This window comes from Mauremys reevesii, linkage group 10, assembly GCF_016161935.1.
Source record: "Mauremys reevesii isolate NIE-2019 linkage group 10, ASM1616193v1, whole genome shotgun sequence".
In the NCBI taxonomy this organism is placed as follows: Eukaryota; Metazoa; Chordata; order Testudines; family Geoemydidae; genus Mauremys; species Mauremys reevesii.
Window position 1 is genome coordinate 66,294,485 of NC_052632.1, and position 27,199 is coordinate 66,321,683.

At 41.7% G+C, this 27,199-nt stretch overlaps 1 protein-coding gene across 7 annotated transcripts in view; it reads right to left on the reverse strand.

Moving 5' to 3' along the window:
- Window positions 1-756: 756 nt before the first annotated feature.
- MYH11 (myosin heavy chain 11) overlaps window positions 757-27,199 on the reverse strand; it is a 98,867-nt gene continuing 72,424 nt past the window's right edge. For 3 of the 7 annotated variants that reach the window (XM_039491796.1, XM_039491797.1, XM_039491799.1), the window contains 25 exons: window positions 26,871-26,992; window positions 26,700-26,769; window positions 26,375-26,535; window positions 25,126-25,234; window positions 24,353-24,484; window positions 23,197-23,403; window positions 22,455-22,592; window positions 21,362-21,485; window positions 20,375-20,546; window positions 19,250-19,462; window positions 18,714-18,858; window positions 18,412-18,618; window positions 17,264-17,368; window positions 17,025-17,177; window positions 16,326-16,574; window positions 15,837-16,049; window positions 14,702-14,914; window positions 13,802-13,963; window positions 11,791-11,919; window positions 11,053-11,141; window positions 10,558-10,681; window positions 10,127-10,335; window positions 8,014-8,122; window positions 6,006-6,178; window positions 1,236-1,371 (listed from right to left, as the gene is read on the reverse strand). In XM_039491796.1, the coding sequence (XP_039347730.1) occupies window positions 1,236-1,371; window positions 6,006-6,178; window positions 8,014-8,122; window positions 10,127-10,335; window positions 10,558-10,681; window positions 11,053-11,141; window positions 11,791-11,919; window positions 13,802-13,963; window positions 14,702-14,914; window positions 15,837-16,049; window positions 16,326-16,574; window positions 17,025-17,177; window positions 17,264-17,368; window positions 18,412-18,618; window positions 18,714-18,858; window positions 19,250-19,462; window positions 20,375-20,546; window positions 21,362-21,485; window positions 22,455-22,592; window positions 23,197-23,403; window positions 24,353-24,484; window positions 25,126-25,234; window positions 26,375-26,535; window positions 26,700-26,769; window positions 26,871-26,992 (3,864 nt within the window). Of the gene's footprint in view, window positions 1,372-4,409; window positions 4,514-6,001; window positions 6,179-8,013; window positions 8,123-10,126; window positions 10,336-10,557; window positions 10,682-11,052; window positions 11,142-11,790; window positions 11,920-13,801; window positions 13,964-14,701; window positions 14,915-15,836; window positions 16,050-16,325; window positions 16,575-17,024; window positions 17,178-17,263; window positions 17,369-18,411; window positions 18,619-18,713; window positions 18,859-19,249; window positions 19,463-20,374; window positions 20,547-21,361; window positions 21,486-22,454; window positions 22,593-23,196; window positions 23,404-24,352; window positions 24,485-25,125; window positions 25,235-26,374; window positions 26,536-26,699; window positions 26,770-26,870; window positions 26,993-27,199 lie in introns of those variants that run through there. The other 4 variants (XM_039491800.1, XM_039491798.1, XM_039491801.1 and 1 more) reach the window with 4 other exon arrangements.

Sequence of the window (27,199 nt, forward strand, 5' to 3'; positions counted from 1 at the left end):
GAGCTATCGCTTCCCCCTGTCCCGTGTGTGGAGGGCCAATTTGTCAGTAAAGCACTTTAGATAAAAGCACTATATAAAAAAAAATAAACTTTTTTTGTTGTACAAGTAAAAGCACACAAGTCATATTTTAATATCAATAGTCTTACCTTTCTAATGCGATGGATGTGCCCTCTCTCCCCCACCACAGCAGCCAGAGCTGAGGCTGGGAAGGACGGGTGTCTCTCCTCAGCAGCCAAAGCTCTGCACGTCCCAAATTCCCCCCCACCTCTTCTTACCCCACTGCCCCCTCCCACCTACCCTCTATTTTCCCCCAAGGCCACCGCCTCACTTTACATATGCATCTTCTCCAGGATCCGGGCACCTAATTAGTGAAGCCACACCTGTGCAGCTCCACTAATTAGGTGGGTGAGCCTTCTTTCTCTCGTGTGCGACTGCCCAGGTGCGCACCTTAGGGGGAACTATCCGCGGACCACCTGATTGGAGCTCGCGGACCACTGGTCCGCGGACCACAGTTTGAGAACCTCTGTGCTAAAGAATATAAAGAATTAAATGTTGAATTTTACGTACAAAATGACTTTTTTTATTTTTTTTTCAAAAAGGTGTGTGAATACTAACAAGGTCAACAGCAGCTGAAGTTCCTTCTCAGTATATCAGATTGCACCCAACTGCTACTTAGAGAATACTGAAATGTAATGCTTTATAACCTCTTATTGTTTTATACACACTTCAGACACAAACACTAAATAACAGTTTGACTTCATTTGAACAAATGATACTTTATTTTTGAAAAGTGACTGAAGACGGCACTTCCATTTTGTGACCAGTGCATCAGGGTGTAGCATCCAGGAAAAGAAAATGCCTATACTGTATTAATTGAATAGTAAGACAAAGGGAAGTGTCGGCTGGATTAGGAAAGGATTAGCTGGCCAATGGCTCTTTTTGTAGCATAACTGCATGTCTACGTCCATTGGGATTTAAATTGACTTGCTCGAATTTGCATTTCTGACTAGGTTCTCAAGGTGAATTACTCAATGTAAACCTTTTCAAAATACCCTTTTTGATAAAGTAAGTATTTGCGACACCTAAAACTTCCATTTATACATTGGAGAGAAGGCAGCTGTGCTCTTATCATTGCCATCAGAGTGGGTGGGTGTGGCATTGGAACTAAGTTGCCTTATGCAGTGCTAAATATTGTCTTCTCTTCCCCCTTGCTGCAGTGTAATTTGCGAGCGTGTTTATTCACTGGCTTTTGTTCCATTGAAATCTCCATCTCTTGAATCAGCTTCCTCTTCTGAACCTTCTGCATTTTCAATTATTCTTCTGCCTCCAGATCTACGGGAGGGGGCAAAAGATGCTGGCTCATTTCCCCTCCTGCAGTAAGAAAACAGGCTTTAGTTTATTTAAACTCTTTACAAATTAAGACTGGACGAAGTGTACAAAGCCCAGTAACTGCATCGGTGGGAAGTTATGGCTTCAAGGCAACTTTCTGTAGCCCTTGTTGGTACTTTGTATTGGTGTCTATGGCTGGGTGGGACTCTTGGGTCTGTGTAACATGGGACTGTAACTGGCTGTAGCTGTTGCACTTGTTTGTTTTGAAAAGCCCAGTCCAAACAGAGACTAAGTCACTCATTTTGCACATAAAGGAGTGGTTTTGTGTGTATGTGAAGTAGGGGACTGGAAATGCAGTTACCTGGATCTGCATCCTTGCTGCCAAGGGTAGATTCAGAGGGATTGCCCTGGATTTCTGAACAGAGCATGAATATGCCCTTGCAAGTAGAGATTATTGAAGGCCTTTATTGTGTTAGAACTGTAAGATTACAGCTGCTTTTCTGCAGTAGCCACACGTCCCACCGCAGAGGTGCACAAGTGTTAGCTCTTCATTCGCTAGGATAGAAAAGATTTGCCCTCTGCTTGCTTTGTAGGTAGGGAGGGGAAATTGATTTGTGTAGAACAGTGAAGCTCCCGCTCCCTGCATGCACACCCTTATGGACTCTACCACTGTGCACAGGAGTGGAGTGTCACTCATTCAGCAGGGACCAGTGCACACCTTCCTCCCCAGGGACTACATCCATGCCTCTTGTGAAATTAATGGGATGTGCTTTTCACAGAGAAGCTCACTGAATGCACTTTCTTCCAGCTTGCCCCTTTCCCCCACCCTCCATAATCTCACAGCCATAGACCTAGCATGGAGAATTCCCATCCCCATCCTAGTTCCATTGGGAGGGCTAGAGTATAGAGGGAGTGGGGAGAGAGAGAGAGAGAGAGAGGAGAAGACTTGAGGCACTGCAAGTGGCAGTTTAGAAGTAAAAACAGCTTCTCAGCCACAGTGGTGTTACTTCAACATGACAGTAAAATTGCTAGTAAAATGGTGGCTGCTATCACTTTCCCATTGTTAAGCAAACCTTCTGTAAAGGCTTGAGAGCTCAGATTTAAGCAAGGAAATTCATGATCACTGAACAATGTGCAAAGATGACTAATGTGAGGCTAAACATCCAACTACTCATGTTGGGGTACAGCAATCATGCCAAAATACTTCAGGTTTCTTTTTGTCCTAGCAAAAGTCTAAGTCAGTTTCACTTACATCAAAGCCACTAATCAAGCCCAAAAGTCAATCTACCACAATGGGTAAGCATGTAAAAATGTTAGCTACAGCAAGCAATTAACTGGCCAATACAACCTAGTTTGAGAACTAGTTAGTTATCCTGTCACTGATAACATGCAATGTAAAACAAAGGAGGGCATCCATTTCTGCTCTGTTACACACTTGGCAAACAGCTCTCTCTCTCCTATACAATTTGTCTTGATCTGCAACATTTAAGATTCGCTACTACTGTTTAAGATATGAAAGGAAGTGGCACGGGCCGAGGGACGTGCTGGCCACACTTCCTGCAGCCCCCATTGGCCTGGAGCGGCGAACCGCAGCCAGTGGGAGCCGCGATCGGCCGAACCTGCGGACGCGGCAGGTAAACGGCCCGGCCCGCCAGGGGCTTTCCCTGAACAAGCGGCGGCCTAAGTTTGAGAACCACTGCACTAACACACCATAGACCGAGCCCTAGTTTACATATATAAATTGCAATAATGGAACTGAAGTCCAGGTTGTTAAATTGATATAAACCCCTATGTAATGCTTATTTCAGTTTAGCTTAAATCATGCTTCTTAAACTAATTTGGATATAAGCCAGGTTTATATTTATTTAAGAATGTCCACGCAGTCATCTGTACTGGTTTACCTAAAATCAACTTTAAATCACACCATTAGATAAACTGGTGCAAATTTGTATGTAGACAAAGGGAGAAAGGGAAAATGTTATGCCAGAGGTAAAGCGCCCCCATGTCTACTGCAAGATGGAAAAACCCTTGCAAAGCACTTCGTTTAGTTTGTATTTCACTTTCCAGTTAATCTAGCTTTGAACAAGCACTACGACACCCCAACCACAAACTGTATAGCCCTGTACTAATCACATGCAAATATGTTAAATTGACTTAAAGGCAGTTGCTAGGACAAAATGTCATCTTTAAATATTTGTAATAAGAACAAAGCCCCGTATTTTTAAAAAGAGAAGATCCACAAATATTACAGAATGCTATTTTCTTAGCATCACTTCTGCAGGTGTAAAGTAAGATGCTGTTTAGCTTAAAGTATCAAAGCAATACAACTTCAGTAGGGTATTTCCATGCGTTAAACAGCAGTGACTCCATCCTATGTCAGAACATGTAGGCATGCCTCATAATGTATACAAATAGCTGCTCTATAAGAATGTATAGTAGCTATTCAATACAGGCATGTATTGATGTGCTTTGGAGGGCAGGAGCTTATCCTCAATCTATGATTAGATCGCTTTGTTTGTATGGCAGACTTCATGCAAATAATTTTTTTCCAAAGCACATGTAAGATTAAATAGTCTTACCAACTGATTACATTAAAGAATTCACCATATGAAATGTGCATTGGTAGTACTGTGAAATTCTAACATGCTGCAACATCTCTGTTCATATCCATGGTGTGCCTTTAATGTTTTCAGCTGTTTTAATTAATCAAAGCTATATTTTGTTTGCAAAACTTCCATGTTTAATTGGGACTTTAAAAGTGCAAGGAAGACTATTTTCATGCAGAAATTTAAAAAAGAGCAACTCGTATGTCTTCTGTCAGCAGAGCTTATGAGAAAAGTGAGAATGCAATGTTTGCAAATCCATGTCATAACACAACCTAGCTGTAAGAAAGATGAATAACTGACAAACAGCTGATGGAAAAGAGTTATTGTAATATTTGTCTCCTTTGGTACAACAAATTGATGAGAAGATATCCAAGCCTTCACAGTTTGCAGAAATCTCACATAAAATTTACTTGGGCAAAAGGAAAATGGAAATTTGTGCACCACAAGCTAGCTGCAAAGTTGAAGGCATGATACCTGCTTAGTCACTGCGAAGGTTCCTGTGTCCCTCTGAAACAGAGATAGAGAGTCCCGAGCAGTTATGCTAAGCACATGGTCATTATCACTTTCAGGTAAGTTACCTTCAAATAATTAAACAAAGTACATTATTGCATATTCTTGAAAACCCTGGTGAGTAGAAGTGAGCCTTGGACTGCATCATGAATATGTACTGCCCATAAATCTAGCAGTCACTTGGACAATAGCTGGAAGGATTTGATTAGGCAAATAGTTTAATTTTTTTTTATTAAAGAGCATGAACTAAATTTACACAGGAAGATGTTGTAGGGGCAGCAGTTTCCCTTTAACCAATCGGTCTCTTTGTTCATGCCACTAGCATCACAGGCTTGACAGCTGTATTAAAGCTTAGGAGTGTTAATAGAGCTGCATGACTACTGTATTATTTGGCTTCTTTTATTTAATGAGAAAACGGAAGTGGCTAGTTTGACACTTTTCTCAGTTACACAGTGAAGCTGAAACTCTACTGGTCAATGTGTGAAACAGGGAGGCAACTTGGGCAAGTGTCACAGGGTGCATGTGACAAACTTACGTTGGTATAATGATGTCGTTCGGGGGCGGGAGTGGAAAATCCATCCCCCTGGGTGACACAGTTATATCAACCTAACTCCTGGTGTAGACAGTGCTATATTGACAGGAGGGCTTCTCCTGTAGCCATAGCTACTGCCTCAGGGAGGTGGAGTACCTACACTGATGGGAAACGCTCTCCCCTTGGCATAGATGGTGTCTTCACTACAGCATCAAAGCTGCATGCTGCAGCGCTGTAAGTGTCAACAAGCCCTTTGACTCCCTACAGAACTTCAAGTCTCTGAACTTCAGGAGTATCACTTTAGTCATCTCTCCAGTGTGTGTCGGGTGAGGAGGGACAGGTGACTAGCTTCAAGAGTGCTAACTAGTACTGCACATAATAAATATCATGGCAGGTAGGACCATCAATGGCTACTAGCCAAGATGGTCAGGGATGCAACACCATGGTCTGGGTGTCTCTAAACCTGACTGCAAGAAGCTGGGACTGAACAACGGGACAGATCACTCGATAAATTGCCCTGTTTTGTTCATTCCCTCTGAAGCACCTGGCACTGGCCCCCTGTAGGAAGCCAGGATGCTGGATTAGATGGACCACCCAGAATGGCCATTCTTATATGTTCTTAATATCACTATCAAGGGTCTCAACAGTCACTGTTGGCCTACCTCAGCTCCTATTGTAGCCAATAGGCGTTTTATCATCAACTTCAATGGGAGTAGAGGTAATTGAGTGCGGAATGCTTTTGAAACATCTCACCCCTGAAGGGTGAAATCCTGGCCCTATTGAAGTCAAGAGTGTTGCCATTGACTTTGGTGGGGTCATGACTTCATCTCAAGTCTTTGAACCAGGGGTAGCATTTTTATTATGGGTGGATTTATCATTGGGCGGATGTGGGGAACCCATAACTCTCCAGCATCAACAGGGTGTTTCTTCTTAACCAAGTTTCTTTCCTCAAATTCTGCTATAGTTTAGAATTCTAAATCTCTCATAGGTGGACAGAGAAGAGCTAGTAAAAAACAAAGCCACCCTACCTGAGTTTGCTCTTCAGTGTAGCCATCTCCCGGCCCATGGCCTCATTACTCTCAGCTGCTTCGTCCAACTCTCTCTGCAGTTTCCTGCGATTTGCATTGATGCGCTGGGCCTCTTCCTCAGCCTCTTCCAGCTGTCTTTTCAGTTGTTTTACTCGGGCGGTGCTCTTGTCAGCCTGAGCGAGAAGTAAGAGGAATGCTTAGAGTTTTGAGTTTCCTTTAAAGAGATCAGAATGTTTTACATTCCTCCGTCTGCACCCCTTTATTCACGTTGATGTACTTTCCGGACTCTCTACACCTGCAAGTAGCTGCTGTGGCCTCTATTGTGACATCCCAGTAGGCTTAGCTCTGCTCTTTTGGACTGCATGTATTTGATGTGTCTCAATTGAAATTAGCACGTTAGGTTCTGAGATGAAGAGTGGTCCCTGTATAAAGCTCAGATGGCTATAGGAGGCCAGTTGGGACAGGCATCTGAACTCAGTAAGTTATAACCCAGTGCCCAGTCAGGCTGTTCTGGTTGGCAGAACCAGTGCCCTGGCAGTTGGTCATTGCCTTGGTATGAAGGATAGAGAATCTTGATGTCAAGCATGAGTCTTGTTAAGGACTTTACAGCGGGAAAAAAAGCAGTTTTCTCTTCCACTGGCAAATGTCCTATTTGGCAGCCCCTGTGAGGGTCCTGCTGACTTGCATTCACAATGAGGCACAACACAGCGTACTATGCCAGAGTTGTCCTGACTCTTTGGGAGACACTGCACCAACAGTCTCATTAATCCAAAGTACAGAGTTCTTCCCCCTAGGGCTAGCAACCAGAGGCCCTTTCAGGCTGGGATCTAAGCAGTGTGTTGCTCTCTCTCTCAGCCTAAACCCTTCCTTTGAAAGGCCTGCTTCCAGAACGAGGCCCAGCTGCCTTCCCCGCCGCCTTGGGCTCTTTTGAGGCAGAGCAGGCACAACCCTAAAAACCTCTCAATGCCAACTGGAAGAGGGTTGATTGTTCTATAACAGCAACTCCTATCAGGCCTGACAAAGTTGCTACACTTAGCACACAGTTTTCATAGTATTTGTCTATAAAGAATGTCATTGAGATCTTAAATGAAAGCCAGGATAACATTGGTCATTAATATCATTGTGAAATGTATGTAAGGAATTAAAAAATATTTTCCAGTATATACATAAAGTCTGAATCCGGGCAGGTTGACAAACAGGTTTTTGCAGGACAAAGGATGTAGATTCGCCCCTCTGTCTTGGTTCACATGTACATTAAGCATTGTAAGCCAACACAATGGAAACCCTGTTTGCATTCAACCTCAATATGAGGATGTAAAGTCAACATGAATTCAGCACATCAGGGAATAAAGTCGGAAGGTCGGGGTGGGAGGAATCATCCTGACTCCGGGGATCAACAATTTGGGAGGATATAAGGGATGCAAAAGGACATTGCTTTATCCTTCACCAAGCAGCAAAAAGGGCAGTGCTTTTTGCATTTATGAAAGAGGGCTCACAGCCAGTGTGGGTGGAGATACTCTCACCTAAAGGCAAACTACTTTAGACCAGGAATTAGCCTGTTAAAGATGAGTTTAGACTCTAGGAAGCATTATACTTTTTGTTCTATATGTACCCATTTACGTCTCCATTATTATCCTTAGTAGCTTTTAAATCTTTGATAATAGAACTTATGCTTGCCTTCACGATAACCTCACAGCACTAAGATGTACTTATTAGGAGCTGATCCTCACTTGAATCCAACAGCTAGTATGCTGTCCCTCTGGGGAAACCGAACCTGGTAGGACTTGGGTTGGCATTTGCCTAGCACTAGCTTGCATAGAGGTCTATGGAGGCTGGGAAGGCAGTGCTTGCGTGGCCAGAGGCAGCTGGTGTCAGGGAGCTGAGGTACAACGGGCATAGACAAGACTACTTCATGCTAGAGGCAGGTAGTGGTGAGGTGCCTCACAAGCCTGGGTACTCACAGCAGCCCTTTCCTCCCCTGCTGGATCCCCATCACATGGTGCGTTACCTGATCCTTGTATTGGTCTGCTTGCTTTCTTTCATCTTCAACCTGCAGCAAGACCTCTTTCAGCTTCTTGTCCTTCTGGCGCAATGTCTTGGCTGTGACCTGCTTCTCTCTGCAAATGACAGCATGACATTGACTGATCTGGAAAACGGAGGACTCTTAGGTGCACAGGGCTTTTGAAAACAAGCATGAGCGATCCTCATATTAAAAGCCTTCCTCAGAATAATGCTATTGACTTCTATAAAAACTGAAGGAAGCAGCAGCTTCTCCCATGGTCAACTCATTATACCCCTGTCCTGTGTGTGTTTCTAGATGTGAAAGCAGGGAGCATTTGCCCGCCCTTGTATCTTTGTATAGCCATCTGCCACATTTCTAATGGTTGGAGTTTTGTTTTGTTTTTTTTAACTAGTTATTTACAAGTTTTTCGCTTACTGCCAAACCCTGCTTCTTTAGTCAGAAAGTGAATAAAAATGGGGAACTGCAAGAGCATTTTGGAGGGAAAGAACAGGACACTTTCCCTCCTCCCAGGTGGCAGGTGTGGAGCAAGTGCACAGCACAGCTCTTCTCCAGCTGATAGCTTACTAGGTCTTCTCCAGGCAGGATTGTGGTCCAGCAGATTTGTGTATTCTATGGAGCCATTGGCCCTAGCCCTGCTGGCCTATTCACAATCCACTCCCCTTTCTCCATTTATTCTCACTGCAGAGCTTGGCTTCATATCATACGAGAGATGCTGTGTTGGCTCATTTGACCTGTCCCTGCTCATGCATCATTTCCACTGTGATTTAGGCCTCCTGCTACCATGGAATGGAATCATTTACCACCTCACCTGTACAGGCTTTTGCCATTTAAATGGGTTAGAAGAGAATGTTAAGACAGACAGCAGCCTGGCTTCTTATCACGGGCAATTGACAATGGGCTGAGTATTCTCAAATATTTACTTTGAATACTCTACAGTTCTCAGAATCACACTAGTGTCTGAGATAACAGCTGCAGTGAGAAGTAGAGGCTCTGGCCTGATGCAGGCACCAACAGTGCCCACAACAAAAAAAAGGCAGCTGAGAGTCCGGTGCAGACTCATGCCCCTGACCACAATCCAGCACAGTTTGGCAGCTAGTCAGCTATTCTGCATTGGAGGTGCAAGGAGGTTGGTAATTACTGCATGTGCACATGAGGCCTGAAATGATTCCCAGTTGCATCAGCATGTGTAAAGGGCCAAGTCCAGCCCCCAGCCAGAATAAATGGTCTGGTCCTGGTTGCATTGAGACAGAAAGAATCTTTCCCTTTGTCCTCAAATTGCAAAACTCTGCTCCCTCCCCCTGCGTAAGTGCTACTCTCAGCTGATGGTAGCCCTCTGGCCATAATGCGTCCCGGGAAGGGAGGGGAGGAGGTAAATAGAACCAGACAGCCATGCACCCTAGCAGGCAGAGAACTCCTTTGGAGCTGAGTACCATGCTAACTAGACACCTTTGCAGAACTTGCCGTCCTGCCAGTGGAAGTCAAGATCTGTCCCAAAACAACAGGACTAGCACTAATGAAATGGTCCTACAGCCAGTATAGAATGTAAAGGAGGGTAAACCAATAGGTTTTCAGAGTAGTTTCTGTAGAAACCTAGAGAATAAGATGCTGCATCTAGGGTTTTTGGCAAGCCCATAGAATTCTACAGCAGGGAAACTTTTTCCATTAAATTCTAGAAGATTTTTCAATAATAAATTTTTCCCAAAGCTGGCCCTGTGCAAGCTTTTGATAAGAACCAGTCATTTTCCAAAGAAACACTGCTCATGTGTGTGAGAATCTTTACCAAACCTTAATGCCACTAATAGACTCCTGGAAAACCTTTAGTTTTTTTGGTTTTTCATGTATTAAAACAGGGGTAGTCAATAGGTGGACCCATGGGCCAAACCCAGACTGCCAGACACTTTTGAACCGATAGTGAAATCTTTTTATTTACTTATTACCGTTGCTGTTGTTTTTGTATTATATTCTCTGAAGTCTGGACTTCGACTATACCTCGACCAAGAAATTTGGACCTTGACAAAAATAACTGATTACCTGTATTAGAATCACTAAATAAAAGGATGGCTTTACTAGTGAGGGATGAGTTGTAGTGTCCAAGTACCTGGATTCCTGTTCCACTTGCTCCTCAAGTTGAGCAATTTTGGCCTCCAGAGAAGCAATTGTAGCCTTAAACTTGGACTTCACGGCTCCTTCCATTTCCTGCAGTTTAGACTTCAGCTCTTTGTTCTGCCTCTCCAGTTGCTGCCGAGCACTTTCATTCTTCTGTGCCACAGTGCGCTCTGTTGCCAACTCGTTATTCAGCTGCTCTGACTGAAATATTTAGGAAGAGCACTTTAAGAATCTACAGCTGTTACCTTAGGCTTGGGAAAAGGGAGTTAGACCAATTTAATATAAAACTTAGTCTCTTTCTGGGAGCTCTCTGAAGGTGTGTTCAAAAACAAACATACACTTGGATGGGTACAGGCAGACACACACACACATACATACACCCTACACCCCTCTTATTTATAGACACACTAGAACGGACAGTACCTGCTGTACTGCTTTCCTGAAGCGATCACTCATTGCCTCCATATTACCTTGTTCCTCTTCTAGCTCTTCCTCCAGTTGGGAGATTCTAGCTTCCAGGCGACGTTTCTCATCCTGGAGGCTAGTCCTGTAAGTTTAAATTTGCAAAGCATGTAGTTTTTGGTTTTGAGCAGTTGACCATGGTCTTGCAACACACTGGAAGGTGCTGAAGACTCATGGAGAACCAGGAAGTATTCTTGAAATGAGTCTACCTGTGCTGCCATCTTATTTATGTTACTAGAGACCTCACTTGCCCTTCCCTGCTGGCCTTCATATCTATGAATCACTTATAAGTAGACCCATTGATTTTAATGAAATTAGCCACATGTTTGTAGCTAAGTATATGTGTACGTGTTGGCAAGGTTGGAGCTACAGATCGCTTTTCAGGACATAAACATTGACTACTGAGAGGTATTTAGCAAGGCTTTGGTACACTTGAAAATAATTGACTATTCTTACCTCCCAGAAGCAGCATTTGCAAGTTCTTCAGCCAGTTCCTCTTTCTCCAGATCAGCATGTTTGCGCGCCCTTTCTGCAGCAGCCAGATCCTTGGGGAAACAAACAGCCAATGTATTAAAGAAATGAAGAGTGTTAAACAAAGTTCAGTCCAACCATTTAGTCCTATGGGGTGAAAGACCGATCAGCCATAATGTCTTTTTAAACCCAACCACAGTCAGACATTTCTGTCACCAGAATATTAATTTATGATTCTATAGTCATAGATTAATGGAACAAAAATATGCATTATCCAACCCATCAGCAGTTTGTGTTTTATTGTGCTTCACGATACAAGGATTGTATCCATTTAAAACATGATGAAAGATGTCAGGAGTACAAAATTATTGAAAAAGTCATAGGGGTTGTAAGAAACAGTACACTTTCTTTTCCATCCAGTGAAACATACCTTCTTATGGGTTAATAGTTTTAAAGGAAGCTCTTGGTACTCAGCATCTCTAAGCACTGTGGCCCATTTAAATGGAAGTCAAGCACCTAAATATCTTTGAGGATCTGGGCCTTGGTTTTTACAGAGGTCCACAGAACCTGCTATAAGAGATTCTGACTGTAGCTTTCCTTGCACCATACCCAATATCACTTTTTTTTTTTTTTAAATGATTTGGTTCTCTCAAGTACAACTGTTTTGTTACCGAAGATCTTGTGCAGTCTGCATTCTAGTACTCTCTAAGATTCACACTTTACCTCTTGCAGCTGCATAAGTTCTGCTTCCAGGTTCTTGGCTTTTTTCTCATTTTCTCTGGCTGTAGCAAATATCTCTTCTCTGGAGGCACGGGCATCATCAAGCTCTCGTTGGAAGTCCTTCATCTGACCCTGGTTTCAGACAGTTGAAAAGGATGGATTTGTATTTGTCAGTGGTTATCACAGTTTTGTTGAAAAGAAAATTAGATGAAAACAAAGCAAATACTAATTTCCATGTAATTACAAAACTGACCGTGTGGACCCTTCTGCCACACACTAACAGTTCCGTAATGCACTTTGATCTAGTCTGCTTTGAAACAGGACTGGCTCAACACCCTATGGAACTTTTAGTGTGCAGTTACAGCATCCACCCAGATAGTTAGTACTCGGCAGACTAGCGTGCGGTAGCTTTATACCCCAGCTTGCTTTATGCTAACTCACCATCTAGACAATCCCTCAGTGTGTTCAAGAGTTGGCTTGTCAAGTCTCAATCCTCCCCTCGATCACTGATCGCTATATACAGCGTTTTTGAAAACAGGCTACTATTCATGCAGGTGCAAATGTGATAGCTGGTTTTTCAAAAATACATAGTGCTATGTTCATGTACCGGAGAGTCCTATCGCCACATCTGGCCTTTTTTGCTTCACCTCTTCGATGGAACCCTTAGGTTTTCCACAGAGATGCCAATAGCACATCAGTGCTGATCAGTTAGTTGTGGTGACTCTGTCCACTGCGAAACGTGGTATTTTTCACTCTCTAAGCCAGCTATCTCAAGGTCACTCAAATTACATTAACTAAGCATTTTGGATCTGGGGTCTTGGTTCAAATGTAGGAGCAAGATTTTATAATTGTACTATGAGAATTAATGTATGATTTGATTTCATCCTGCCAGCCACCCTTTTTGAATAGCAGAAAGGAATGACAGACCAGAACAATCCTTACGACTGATTATGGTCACTCTTTTGTTTTAGGATAAGTTATAATGTCTACTATGGTTTCCTATATGTATTACAAATTAGGCACGCTAGTTAAATATACACTTCTTTGTTTTAAGGTTTTAGTAAGAGACAGGATCTTGTATCTATGTTAAGGAGATTAGAAAAATGTTGAGGGCCTGAAGCCCCAATGTGAATTGTTTTAGTTATAAGATTTAGCAAGGCTTGATTTACAATGTATTCTGCTGAATATAAAATACTGCTGTCTGTATACCTTTGAAGGTTTCTGTAAGATTGTTTGTTTGTGTGAATGAGGAATGAATGCATCAGGAAAAGATAAGGTGTGAAAGCCATCACAAATGTCCAGATGGTCAAGAAAAAGTGAGAGACTTGGAAAAAACCGGAAGACAATCAGAAAACCTCCATTGTATCCGATGCTAAACATGTTAGCAGCATTGATGACCTCAGAGGTGAGGCAGGCACCCGTGAAGGCAAGACAACAAATAGGAGATAACATGGGAAGACCGACAATAACCATCAAATGATAACAGCAGAAAACCCCAAGATTAACACCACTTAAGAACTAATGATTACAGGATGACATTGCAAAATGCATGGCCTCAAATGGGAATTTACAACTATAAAGCTGGGGTGTTTTGCCATGGAACTCTGGGTTCAGTCCTGCAAAGCCTCAGAGCATCGGATTGTGACTGGCAGCCCAGCTCCACACTCATGCTCAATCTAACTGGCCATTAGATTGACTCGAGTTACAACAGACTGGTAACTATAAACATCAACTAGCAGGAGAGAGAGAGAGAGTGTGTGTGTGTGTGTGTGTGTGTGTGTGTGTGTGTGACTAAAAAGCATATGCTAACTGTTGTATTTTCAATAAATGTGGCGTATTTGCCTTTGTCCCCCTGAAAAGATCCCGTGTGCTTTGTATAACAACACAAACCCCTCTCTAATGTTATATCTATATCTAGTATCAAGGTCACAAATGACATCTAATTTCCGCTTGCTGTTATACAAGTCACATCAATGGCCCAACAGAAAACTATTCAGTCTCAGGAGCCACAAACCTGTAGTTTACGAAGTTGCTTAATGGCTTCTTCCCGAGCCTTGTTAGCAGAGTCAGCCTGACCTTCCAGATCCTTAATGTCAACTTCTAATTTCTTTTTAGCTGCAGTTGCCAGGCCACGTTGCTTACGCTCATCTTCCAGTTCTGTTTCATACTCATGGAGCTAAACAATAGCAAAGAAGATTTTGTTTAGGATTACTGGTACACTTTAGCACACTTAGACACACTTTACTTACACTCGGCTTGTGTATACTGTGGTGTTTTAGGGGCTTGCCGACAGGTAATAAAAGCTCCAGTAGTTTTCCAATACCATTGACTGCTGAAATAAATTCTCATTTGGCTCAAATACTGGCGTTCGGTGTGGTAAAAGACCAAAGTTTGATTCTGTCCTGAGGGATACATGTGTAGTTCAGTTGGTGAATGGAATATTTGTGTTTGTAGTCACAATATCACCTCTACCAAAAAGGTCTACATTGTTTGTTTTCCCTTCTAGAATTTTTGGATCAATTCATTGTCATTAATGATTCATCCAGGGAAGCCAGGTATTATATTTGGAATCCATCTTTTACTACTTGCACTGAAAGCTTGGGGAGCATTTTAGCCATTATGTCAGAGTTAATAATTCAGATGATTTACACTAAATGGAATCTCACTGTTAAATCACTATCTTCTACAGTCAGATTCCTTATACTGAAATAGCCACAAGCCATAACACTGCTATAACTACAGCTCATTTTTTAAGCAAAGCAAAATGGTCTACATAGCTTTTATTCAGCCAAGCACAAGGAAGAAGAATGTTTGGTTCTTATTATCCTGAAGCACTTACTAATAATGGCATGAGCCAGGGGATTTGCAATTACTTTGAGTAAGCATTTACAGTGTCACTGATAACAAATTATACCTGTTTAAGCAGCTGTCTCCTCTTCTCCTCATTCTGTTCATCTCGAGCTTGCAAGTCTCTTTCAAACTGTCCTTTTAGGGCCTGCATGTTAACCTCCAATCTAAGCTTGGCATCTTCAGTAGCCTGTAACTCATCCTCCAGCTCCTCTAACTGTGTCTTCATCTCCTCCACTTGTTGTTCCAGGGCACGTTTGGACTTTTCCAAATCATGGACCTTTCATGCAATGAGAAATCAATAGAATGTTTTTATTTATTGTAATCAATCTAAAAATACATATTGCTGGAATGTGATCATTCTATAGCATGGGACAAATTGGAATATATGAATGGTGGAGAGAGAATGGATGAAGTTTCAAGGACACCCTCAAAAAAGTGGCAAACTAGCATTTTTTTGTACCCTTATAAATCTATTTGAAAAGGCAAAATTCAGCTTATTCATGGACTGAGACTCTGGATACCCAATGTTATCCCAGGATTCATTTTAGTCTAAACACCTACAATTGTGGAAATAAACCCTTAGTGGTAGTGATGTGCTCATGCCACTAAAATAAGAGATAGGAAGCAATATCCCCTTTCAAATCAAGTTAGCAGGGCTCTTTTTGTTCCTTTTAATTTTTATTTCCTTCTGAAGCTCTTAGCTCACAGACACGTGTTAGAGCCATCACACTGCTTTGGATCCTGTCACAACTGAACTCTGCCAAGTCAACTGAGGAAATTTCTTTTAGCCACAGTGGTAGCTGCTGGCAAAATCAAATCCAATTAATAAATTCAGATTTGCAAACCTTACAACTTGGAAGCTGCTTACTGGGTTAGCAAATACTTCCCAATCTCTGCTTTAATTTTGTCTTCTCTCAGAAATAAGGCAAATAATCCTCTTCAAGATCAATAACTTTCTGTTGATCAGTAAAGTCAAGACTAAAGAAGCTTGTAAGCATAATTTATTGCTGAGTCTGTGATAGGGCTGGATGCAGATGGAATTGCTCATGGAATTCTGCATAAAACTTCTGACATTGTTGAATGGACTTTATACTGTGAAGAACTCTCCACACTGAAAATGTAGATCTTGGTGATGTTAACTATTAATTTAAGTGATTATCCTGTACAACTATTTCAGGGACATATATTGTGAGACTTACATTCTTGCCAACATCATCCTTGGAGCTAACTAGATCTTCCATTTCCGCTTTCAACAATTTGTTGGTTCTCTCCAGTTCTTCTTTGGCTTCCAAAGCTTCCTCAAGAGCTCGGGCCAAGGACAAAGCCTTTGTTTCTTTTTCTCTAGCTTCAGCTTCTGCTCTGTCCCTTTCGTCTGCATATTTGGAAGAGATGTTTTTCTCTTCAGCTAGCATCTATAAACCAATAACATAAAAATTCTCAGTTTGAGCACAGTAATCCTGTTAATACAGAAAGGCATTAAGTGTAGGGTTTTCTAGTGCATTAGTCTTGTCAATTACTAATGACTACAGAGAAAGGTCCCTGTATATGCAGACACAAAATTAATCAAGGCATAAATAATTCAACCTTAATCTTTTTTTATAACTATGTTAATTCCCACTCAACAACTTACTCTCTGCACCCATGACTGCCAGCAAAGTTAGGTTATAACATGAACCATAAGCTCATACCTGATCAAACTTCTTCTGCTTTTTCTCCAGGTTGGAGACCAGCTGGCGTTGGTTGTCCAAGTCCACTATCAGATCATCCAGCTCCTGCTGGAGTCTGGTCTTAGTTTTTTCCAGTTTGTCATAAGAAGCAGCTTTTTCCTCAAACTGCTGTATGAGCCCTTCAATTTCCTTCTGGAATTTCTTTTTGCCTTCCTCCATACTCTCTATTGTGCTGGTATATTCCTGTAGCTTCTTCTTTGAGTCAGAAAGCTGAAATTTGAATTCAAGGAATGAAACAAGTCTGTATAGCAGAGGCACTCTAAGTTTGCACAACAGCGGGCTGCATATGACATCATCCAAGGAACCCATAGGCGTGCACCTAACTCACTCAAGCTGACTCATCTTTAACATCATGAGGCAGCCTACAGAGGCTATAGGCCCATCGCACCAGACTCCATCATGAGACGAGTGATCTTGCACCAAGGTGTGGCCAGTAGTCCTGTGGTCACACTCTCCTCTGCATTAAGAAGAGGGTGGCTACTGGCTGCCCTGTAGAATTCCATAGGCTACAGCTGGTCTACAGGTCATACACTTGCCACTTCTGGCCTAGTAACAATAGTTCACTGTCTAACATGTATAGGGATAACTGGAGATCTGAAATCTATGGACCTGTTGTAAAGATTCTGCACTGGAGCTAATGTTCTAACTGTGCCACTGTACCTGTACTGTCAGTGTCGAAATATGTCGCTCTAGGTTTTGTTTTGCTTCTGCTTCTTCCTCCAACTGCTCTTGCAGGCTGTTATTTTCCTCCTCCAGCTGGCGAAGCTTGGTAGTTACAGTCAGTTTCTGCCGAGTTTCCTCCTGAAGCAGCTCCTACAGAGATCATCATAATAGAACATGGTCATTTTTTCGTTCTTTTTCAATATGTTTTATACAGGTTATCCCAGTGGGAAGCCTACCTGTGTATCCTGTAGTTGAGATCCCAAGCTTGCAACATCCTTAGTGAGCTTGATTGCCTTGGTTTCTGCTTCACTGAGCAAACCGGTAACATTTTCCACTTCAACCTAAAGAAAAATCACATTGAATCTTTTCAGTCATTTTGTATAGCTTCAATCTCATCTACCTCAGCTATGTTTGAGATGGGTCCAGACTGGACTCTTGAATCGCAGTTTGTATTTGAATGCCAGGACCAGAACCTGCTCTTGTGCTTCTGGATCACTTCCAGAACCCAAGAAGAGGCCTATTTTCCAGGTCAGATGTAATTCAAGACAGCAAAAATCATGCCAGAATGGTGGATATTGCCAAAGTTTCGCTAAGAGAATTTGTGAGATTTCAGTGCTGTGGAACCAATCTGCAGCAGGTAGTCATATGTTTGGGGTGGAGGTTTCGGAGAATTCTGTCACAGGCAACTTTATTGAACCTCCCTTTGTCCAGTACAGCTGTAGAACAGCTCCATTCAAAGGGTGCCTTGATTTTGTGCCCCAGTCCCTCTGTCACACTCCCTCGTTGAGTGGAGAGGTCTATACCCAATGGAGTGCAACTTGTTATGAAGAAATTGAGTTTTTCAAATGCAAATACAAAATAAAACCGTATTCTATTTCCACAGGTTTTTACTACATAACATACTGAGGCCTGGTCTACACTGGGGGGCAGGGGGGGAAGAATCGATCTAACTTATGCAACTTCAGCTACGTGAATAAAGTAGCTGAAGTCAACATACTTTGATCTACCTACCACGGTGTCTTCACTATGATAGGTCAACTGCTGACACTCCCCCGTAGACTTTGCCTATGCTTCTCGCTCCAGTGGAGTACCAGAGTCGATGGGAGAGCACTTGGTGGTTGATTTATTACATCTTCATTAGACGCAATAAATTGACCCTTGCTGGATTGATCGCTCTGGAGGTAAGTGTAGACATGTCCTAAGAAGCCTTTTTTTGCTGTATTTGTGAATTAACAGTTCTTGAGAATGGGCACTTAGTAAGAAATAAGTAATGGTAAGAAATAAGTAATAGCAATACCATTGTGTGGGACCCAGAATACGTCTGTCACTCTATATCCAGTTGTCCCATTGAGCCTCTCAGGTCACTGAAGAAGGTATTTCTTACCTGTAACTTATAGACTTTTTCATTGAGTTCCACCCGGACACGCTCTCCATCGGTGTATTTGGACTGTAACTCCTGAAGCTGCACTTCCAGCTTCTTCTTTTTGTACTCCACATCTTGTTTGGCCTGATTTAATGACCTGATTTCAGTACTCAGGTCAGCATTTTCTTTCTCTAGTGTCTGCTTGGTCTTGTCCAAGTTTACTTTGGCCTGAATGCATAAGGCAAAGAAAAATACGTTGTGTAAAAGAAATCCACAATGTCTAATAGATAAATCCATTATCGGGGTAGTGGTTTTCAGTTTACCCGTTTAAATTGCTCCAGCTGTTCTGTTAGCTCCTCCACAGCCTGAGTATGCTTTTGCCTCATCTCCTGGACCTGGGCTTCATGAGTCCGAGTTTCCTCGTCCAGAGCTCTCTTCAGCACTGTGACCTCCTGTTCCCTCTTTGCTCTGGAAAGCAATACACACATGAATGGAACAGCTAGCCGACAATCTAATCACACAGGAAACTGTGTTATTGCACAGCTGTGAGATGATAAATAATGGCGGCAGCAGCAGCAGCAGAACATTTATAGTAGCACTTTAGAACTATTAGTTAATGAAGTGACTTGTCCAGTCCTACATAGGGCAACACTGTCAGAGCCTGAATAAGAATCCAAGAGTTCCTTGCACTGGGGCTTGTGTTTAGAGCCCATGTTGTTCTATCCAGATGTGCAGATCTTTACACATCACTAGATATGGGTTATGCACTATTTTACTGAAATGGTGCTTTCTGATTTTATGTCTTTTATAGTGACTTTTGGCTACATTTGTTTTTCTACCATGTGCTAGGTCTTTATACCTGAGCTCTTGCTGTGTAGCGGTGCTATCCAAGGTATCTTCAAGTTCTGTTTTCAGGGCCTCCAGCTCTTCACCCAGGTCTCTCTTTTGTTTTTCTGCTTTGTTTCTTGCTGCTCTCTCAGAATCCAAGTCTTCCTGGAGATCAGAGATGTGACCTTCCAGCTCACGGATTTTTTTGAGGGCATTATTCTTCTGAGCAATTTCATCTTCAAGCCTGGACAAACAAAGTATGATGCAAATATAAAAAAAAAAAAAAAAGTTCAAGTATGTTGACCTGTTGGGAGCTGGTGGTATGATTTCAATCCAAATAACCTAAATGAATCCATGTTTGTTTGTTTTTAAATTTTACTAGGAAATTTAATTAATCCACACCAGGTAATAGATAAGATAACATAACGTTTTATGTTAGTATAGCTTAAACTGTGTATTTAAGGGTAAGGTTTTCTGAATGACCTAACTCTTAGTCCTTTAGAAATCTATAGGAGCTTTACCATTGACCTCGGTATGAACAGAATTAGGCCAGCTCCAAGAGTTTTTGAAAATCCCATCCTAAATATATGTTTGAATGTATGTGCTAGGTTCAGCTTTTAGCTCATTGTGCAGACAGTCCTAACCAGCATGGACAGAGAATGACAGAAGTAGATTTGGTGTCCTCATCTCTTGACATAGACAATTGGGAGGATCACTGGTATCTGCGGAGTAAGACTTTCTCAACTGTTTGACATGTAAGAAACTGGGCCCCCAATGCAGGAAAGAGATATGAAAGGGAGGGGAGGCTTGGGGAAATGATTGTTGCACCTGTATGGAGAGAGTGTATCCCAGAGGATATTGAGGTGTGGAAGGGGGCTTGGTGGCCAATGACATTTCAAGCCCTGATTTCCATGGCCTGAGGATCCTGCTTCTATTTAAGTCTATGGGAAACACCCCCTCCCCCATTCATTTGAATAGGTCAGGGTCAGGGGCAGACTTGTAGTAATTTGCAGTGTATTTTGTCTATAACCTGCACTTCAAAGTGCAGAGATCAGATTCAGAGCTGAACTTTCACAAAGTGTGGGTGGGGATTGGCGTGTGCATGTCCAGAACTGGAGTTTCAGCTCAGGCCCTTCTGTCAGTAGGAGTTGGATACCTGGCAAGAGCGGCCTGCAGCTCTTCCTCCTTTTTGGCCAGCTGCATCTTTAGTTCAGCAATCTGCGCCTGCAGGTCTGCAATCTGCTCATGCAGATCACTGGCGTCTCCCTCCAGCTTCCTCTTTGTTTTCTCCAGTTCTTGTCTGCTCTTCTCTTCTTTCTTCAGTCGCACTGGAAAAATAAGGATTCTTGTCAGGGTAGTGAGTCAGCCCAAGGAATTCTCAAAGTGATCCTGAACATAGGTACATATACATGGAAAACCAGTGATATCACTGTACTTCTCCATTTGGTTATATGCTGAATACAAGATAATTTTCTTTTTGTAGTGAAGGGCTAGTGACTTGCAACTAGCACACAAACTTTACTTTCTGTCCATCCATAAATCAGAACTCTCTGCTCCCCAGTATTCTGAATAGGGTGACCAGATGTCCTGATTTTATAGGGACAGTCACAATTTTTGGGTCTTTTTTCTTATATAGGCTCCTATTACCCCCCACCCCATCCTGATTTTTCACGTTTGCTGTCTGGTCACTCTAATTCTGAAGCACTACTTTTTGCCATAGTTTTTGTAGGTTGGGTTCATTCTCCAAGAAACACAAATGAAACTCTTTATCTCTTTTACCTTTATCTGACATGGATTTAAAAAAAATGATTTGTAATAAATGAAAGCCTGGTTTTCTCAAAAATATTGTAATACATAGTTCTAACTGGCCCCAGAATACTGAATCTGGCAAATACCATTTAAAATTAAAAGTGAAAAACAAACATACAAAACCATTAAAATTACATTTGTGCCTACTTGGAAAGAGCCCCCCCAGGGCTGTCATTAAAAATAACTTTTATTTGGTAATTACTACAGAATTTCATGTTCCGGCATTTCAGAAAACCTAGATGGTAAATGTATTGTCTCTATTTTTTTAAAGGAGTCTTTTAAAAATACAACTCAAATAAGCAATTGATATAAAACCACCTTTGGTTTACAATACCTTCCAGTTCTGAAATCATTGATTCATGTTTGTTTTTCAGCTTTGTAAGGTTTTTGGCTTTTTCTTCTTCTTCTGCAAGATTTGTTGTTAAATCACTTATTCTCTCTTCAAGGAGTTTTCTTTCCTTAAGGAAAAAAAGTTTCCATTTACAGATAGAACATATATTATTTGTGCCCATGAAATGCCAATGTACACACTAAAAAATAAATCACATCTTTTTAAATGCCACATTTCCTGACAGTGTCATGTAGCACTTTGATTATAGAGGAGATGGAAAGTGGTGGATGCTGTCTATGAGATTAACGAGACTATTAGATTCTTTATACCCACTCTATGCTAGCAAGTACTTGGGCACCAATTCAGGAAAGTATTTTAACACATGCATACATCCAGTGCATTTCTGAATCATGGCCTTAGAGTTTATGGGTGAAATTCCTTCTGTCCAGAGGACCAGCACAAGGCCTATGCATAATTAAAGCCCTCAAAACAGGAGGTAAGTGGTGCATAAAGTGCTGGCCCTCTGCACGAGGTAACTCTACATACTTAGCTTGATGCATAAGAAGTTATACCAGTTATCCCAGGTTGGGAGGAACACACAGATATCCTTTAGCAAATGTTATTGCACAGCTGTCTTTTATCTCTTAGTATTCAGTTGTTTTAGAAAGCAAGTGGTATGGACATCCATGGAGATGGCACCAAGACGTAGCAGTAATATATTTAAACAACAGTTAAATGATTATGTACAATTTTACAAGTTAAAAGGAATGAGTGAGTTTTGTGCATAGGGGGAGCTGTCTGCTCTTTCTAGGAGCTAAAGGGGAATGTTTCCACTGATCTTGATTAACTGCTATGGGGATTTTTGCTTGGAGATATTTTTGCCATTAGTGGACTAAAAAAACCAACAACAATTAGATTTTTAATAGTCTAGGATAAACATGGCAATGTTGTCACCAGCCCATTCCAGACACAAAGGGCTTATGGCCTGCTAGCTATGTGACTATGAAGTGCTAAGTTATTGTTACCACCAAATCTGAAGAGAAGATCTTTTCATCTTACATTGATTTTGTGCTAAAACTGGGCCTATGACACTGACCTTGGTCAGCTTGTTGTTCTGATCATCCATTACGAGAATGTCATCTTCCATTTTCTTTATCTTGGCCTCTGCTGTTACTTTCTCAAGTTGTAGTTTTTGCCTTGCAGCTTCTTCTTCTTCCAGCTGGTCCTCAAGGTCCTTTTTGGTGGGAAAAAAAGCCCCAAAAAACATGAATTCTAGAATGAATGTACTACAGGGCCTATTTTAGGCCTGCCCAAACCTATGTGGGCATATTAAAAGCTTTTATAGTTTTAAGAACTGGGTGATCCATAAGGGTCTTGGCAATACAGAAGGAAAGATTTAGTAATCTAGCCATTTAGAAAAGAAACTCTAAATATTTTAAATTGGGATAGGGGAAGAATGTGCCTGTCTACTATAAAGAATTACATGGAGGGGAAAACAGCAGAAATGCATTCCTACTCCTGTGTAGCACAGGGGTTCTCAAACTGGGGGTTGTGACCCCTCAGGGAGCCACAAGGTTATTACATGGGGGGGTTGCGAGCTGTCTGTCTCCAGCATTTATAATAGTGTTAAATGTAAAAAAGATTTTTTAATTTATAAGGAGGGTTGCACCCAGAGGCTTGCTGTGTGAAGGGGGTCACCAGTACAAATGTTTGAGAACCACTGGTGTAGCAGATACATATTCCACAAAGTACTTTATAGCAGCTACTTTCATATGATCAGTAGTTACCAATTTTGTCAGTGAGGTGCAGTTGTATGAGCTGTACATAGGTTACAGTACCAGCATTTGTTGTTGCATCTTTTTCTTCTCTGTTTGCAACTGATGACTGCGATCCTCCTCCTCTTCAATCCTGGCCTCCATTTCATGCAGGATCTCCTCCAGCTCTTGCTTCTTAGCAGCTAGGCGGACTCTCATCTCTTCAGCTTCAGCATACAGTTCGGTCTCGGCCTGAAGCTGTTCCTGAAGGAGATTCTTTTCTTCACACAGCTAAGCAGATAAATGGATATGCATTTAAAACTTAGCTCACAAGTTACCCAGTGCTGCTTTCTTTAAGAAATATGTGGACAAATTGGAGAGATTGTCCAGAGAAGAGCAATCAGAGTAATATAAAGTTTAGAAAACCTGACCTATGAGGAAAGGTTAAAAAAACTGGGGCTTGTTCACTCTTGAGAAAAGAAGACTGAGTGGTGACGTGTTAAGTCATATATGTTACAGGCTGTTATAAAAAGGACGATGACTTGCTGTTCTCCATGTCCAAGGTAGGACAAGAAGTAATCAGTTTAATTTGCATCAAGAGATATTTAGATTAGATATTAGGAAAAGCTTTCTAATTAGAAGGGTAGTTAAACTCGGGAATAGGTTTCCAAGGTAAATTGTGAAATCCTCATCATTGGAGCTTTTTAAGAACAGTTTAGACAAATGCTTATCAGGGATGGTCTAGGTTTACTTGATCCTGTCTCAGTGCAGGAGGCTGAATAGATGATCTTGTGAGCTCCCCTCCAGCCCTACATTTCTATGAGGGAGTGATAGCTCAGTGGTTTGAGCATTGGCCTACTAAGCCCAGGGTTGTGAGTTCAATCCTTGAGGGGGCCACTTAAGGATCTGGGGCAAAATCAGTACTTGGTCCTGCTAGTGGAGGCAGGGGGCTGGACACAGTGACCTTTCAGGGTCCCTTCCAGATCTATGACATAGGTATATCTCCATATATACATAGTCCATGGTTCTCATAGACTGCCACTGAATAGAGATTAGTACACTGATAGGAGGTTTAGGGGTCCAGGCTCTTGAAGTCTGGCAGTGGACTGCAGTGTGCTTTGGTTCAGGTCCATTGACAGTAAGAGGATCATACGGAGAATAGACTATTTTGTAACATTTAATAAGCTCCTAAAAATAAAATAATTGATAAAGTTTCCAGTGGTCCACAACTGTATGTCACCTGATTGTGTTTCAGCTCCAGTTCCTTCAATTCACTCTCTGCTTTTTGTTGTCTTTCCATCGTTCTCTGTAGCTCCTCATCTTTGGCCTGCATTTCTTCCTCTTGGCGGGTGACTTGTAAGAGTGGTTTCACCTGAAAAACCAAGTACGAATGTTCCTTTTCAGCATTTACTTTAGTGAATGCAATATTTACCAAGGATGCCACACTGACAGCCCTATGGATGAACTTTTGTATTATGAAGGTAGTGGAGAAATACAGCACAGTCAGTTCCAGTGCAAGCTTCCCCACACCACTGAGCTTCAGCAACGTTCTTGAAAGGCCACTTCTCTGTTAAAAAGGCTATTTCGTTCTTTGGGTCATGTCAGTCCTTTGACTCTCTGATGAGACTTATCATGAAACGGGACAATTAGAACAAGATATGATGGGGAGTTGTGATGCAGGGCACCTCTTCACTAACGCATTTCAGTGTCTGATATGAAATTAAAGATCTAAACATGCTAATTCTTCTTGTGTGAATCCTTTTATGGGGCTTATTTTCATCATCTGAATAAAGACAGAATGACCCATACTTTTAATAACATTCCAGAGATACGTTCAAAACTTTTCTGATAATGAGCCCAATCTTAAACAGTCTGAAATCAGTGATTACAACGGACTTGGGAGCAGGCCCTATTGGTCAGTAAGAGTCCTTTCTCCTAACATGACTTGGAATCCTAGACAATCTCTCTCATTTGGAAAGCTGAAGAGAAATTCACTGAATGACAATCACTTACTTTAGTGAACAGTCTCCACCATTGCCAGTTCCTTAGCTTCAGGTAAGCAGAACAGTTTCTCTGAATGACCTTCATTGCTGTTAACTGCTGCTGTCTCTTGGCAAAGGCCCTATAATTAAATACAAAGCAACTTCCTTCAAATAATCTGATAATAGTGAGCACAAGTTGTCTGCACAATACATTTCAAACAAAGCAACGCTGGTGCACGAATCTGTGTAAAAGTTTGAGATGTCTGGTGCAAACTCTCACTTTAAAAGTGTTTAATTATTTGTGGTACCCATAGGAAAGGTAGTAATTTTGTCTGTCTTTTCAATATTTTATTCTGCTGTTTTTAGAATGGCTTAATTGTAGAGATAGGATCAAACCACAAAATCCAGATCTGTGTATGGACATCTCCAGAATCCTGGGTATGCAGGCACTCAGATCTTGGCTTTTTATTCAGGTCAGCACTCCAGACACCAGCGCTCCAAGCGCGTGCCTGGGGTGGAAGCTGCAGGGGGCACCCTGCCGGTCCCTGCGAGGACGGCAGTCAGACAGCCTTCGGCGGCAATTCAGCGGATTCGGTGGCAATGCGGCGGCAGGTACGCCGAATCCGCGGGACCAGCAGACCTCCCGCAGGCAAGCTGCCAAAGGCAGCCTGCCTGCCGTGCTTGGGGCGGCAAAAAAGCTAGAGCCGCCCCTGATTCAGGTCCATCATTCTTTAATCATACCATATTTAAAATTGTTTGCTCAGAAATCTGAGGGCCTTGATGGCAGGGCCCAAGGGAAGAACCTTTATTGTTAATATTTAAAAAATGGGCTTTTACCTCTTAGAGTGCTTGGTTGGTTTAAAATTAATTGGGAGTATGGTCAGGTGACTCAACTGCCCAGTGCTTCAGGTCCAAGCTCTGTATCAATGGGGTTTAACACTTTACAAATGGCATCAGCTTTATTATTTATATTTATTATTTGTATTGTGGTAGCATCTAGCATTCCTAGTCATGGACCAGAACCCTGTTGTGCCAGGGGGCATAAAAATATAGAACAAAAAGACAGTCCTTGCAGTTTACAGTCTGAGTTGTTGAAGTACATCTATTCTATGTAATTGATCTTATTAGATTCTTAACACCTGACACCTTTGCATTACAGTGGCACCCAAAATGTCACAATAACTATAAACCTAATTTAAAAAAAAAAAAGCCTCAAGTGGCAATGCAGATAACTACACGTCGCCATAGACTTTATTGTGTTTCTGACAATGCAGTCTTACTTTCTTGCCAGGTAGCCTCGACTTTGAGCCTGGAAAGCAATAATGATATCTGTGATTTTCAAGTCCCTTTCCTCTTCCAGATGAGCCAGGACACCAGTTCTGAAGAATATTTTACTTTGTCCAATCCTGTACAAGTTGGGATCAAGTTCTAATGCTTTGATCTATTGGGAGGGAAACAAGGATATTTTGTGGACTCTGTCATTACAGTTCAGACTTATAATTTGCATTGGAATGATTTTTACCCTGTTAGCAGAAAAATTAACCATTTCCATGTAAAATGTATGTTACCGACTTTATTAATTTTGGTTGAAAACATTTTGCTCACCATCAGTATACAAGCCTGTTTCCCATCCATAAATCCTTTAGGAATAGCATTTGCAGCAAGAATTTCATATCTGTAAACAGAAATGGCATAGAAAAGGAAAACTGATTATTTAGCACAGATTAATGTGTATTACAACACTCCAAATTATATTGTACTATAGCAGTGTCCTACCGCTGGCGGAATTCCTGGAAGACAATTCTGTTGGGGAATCCTTGCCGGCAGATACGAATCCCTTCCAAGACACCATTGCATCGTAACTGCTCCAGCACTAAATGGGCATCAAGTTTGCCAGCCTATGGAATAAAGACATTTTCAGTTTTAGCATATAAAATAAATGAGGAAAGAAGATAGAAGTTTGGAAAGTGTATTACTGGCACAGCATTATAATGGAAGATATGACCTATGAGGAAAGGTTACAAAAATTGGGCATGTTTAGTCTTGAGAAAAGAAGATTGAGGGGAGAACTGATAACAGTTTTCAGATATGCTAAGGGCTGTTAT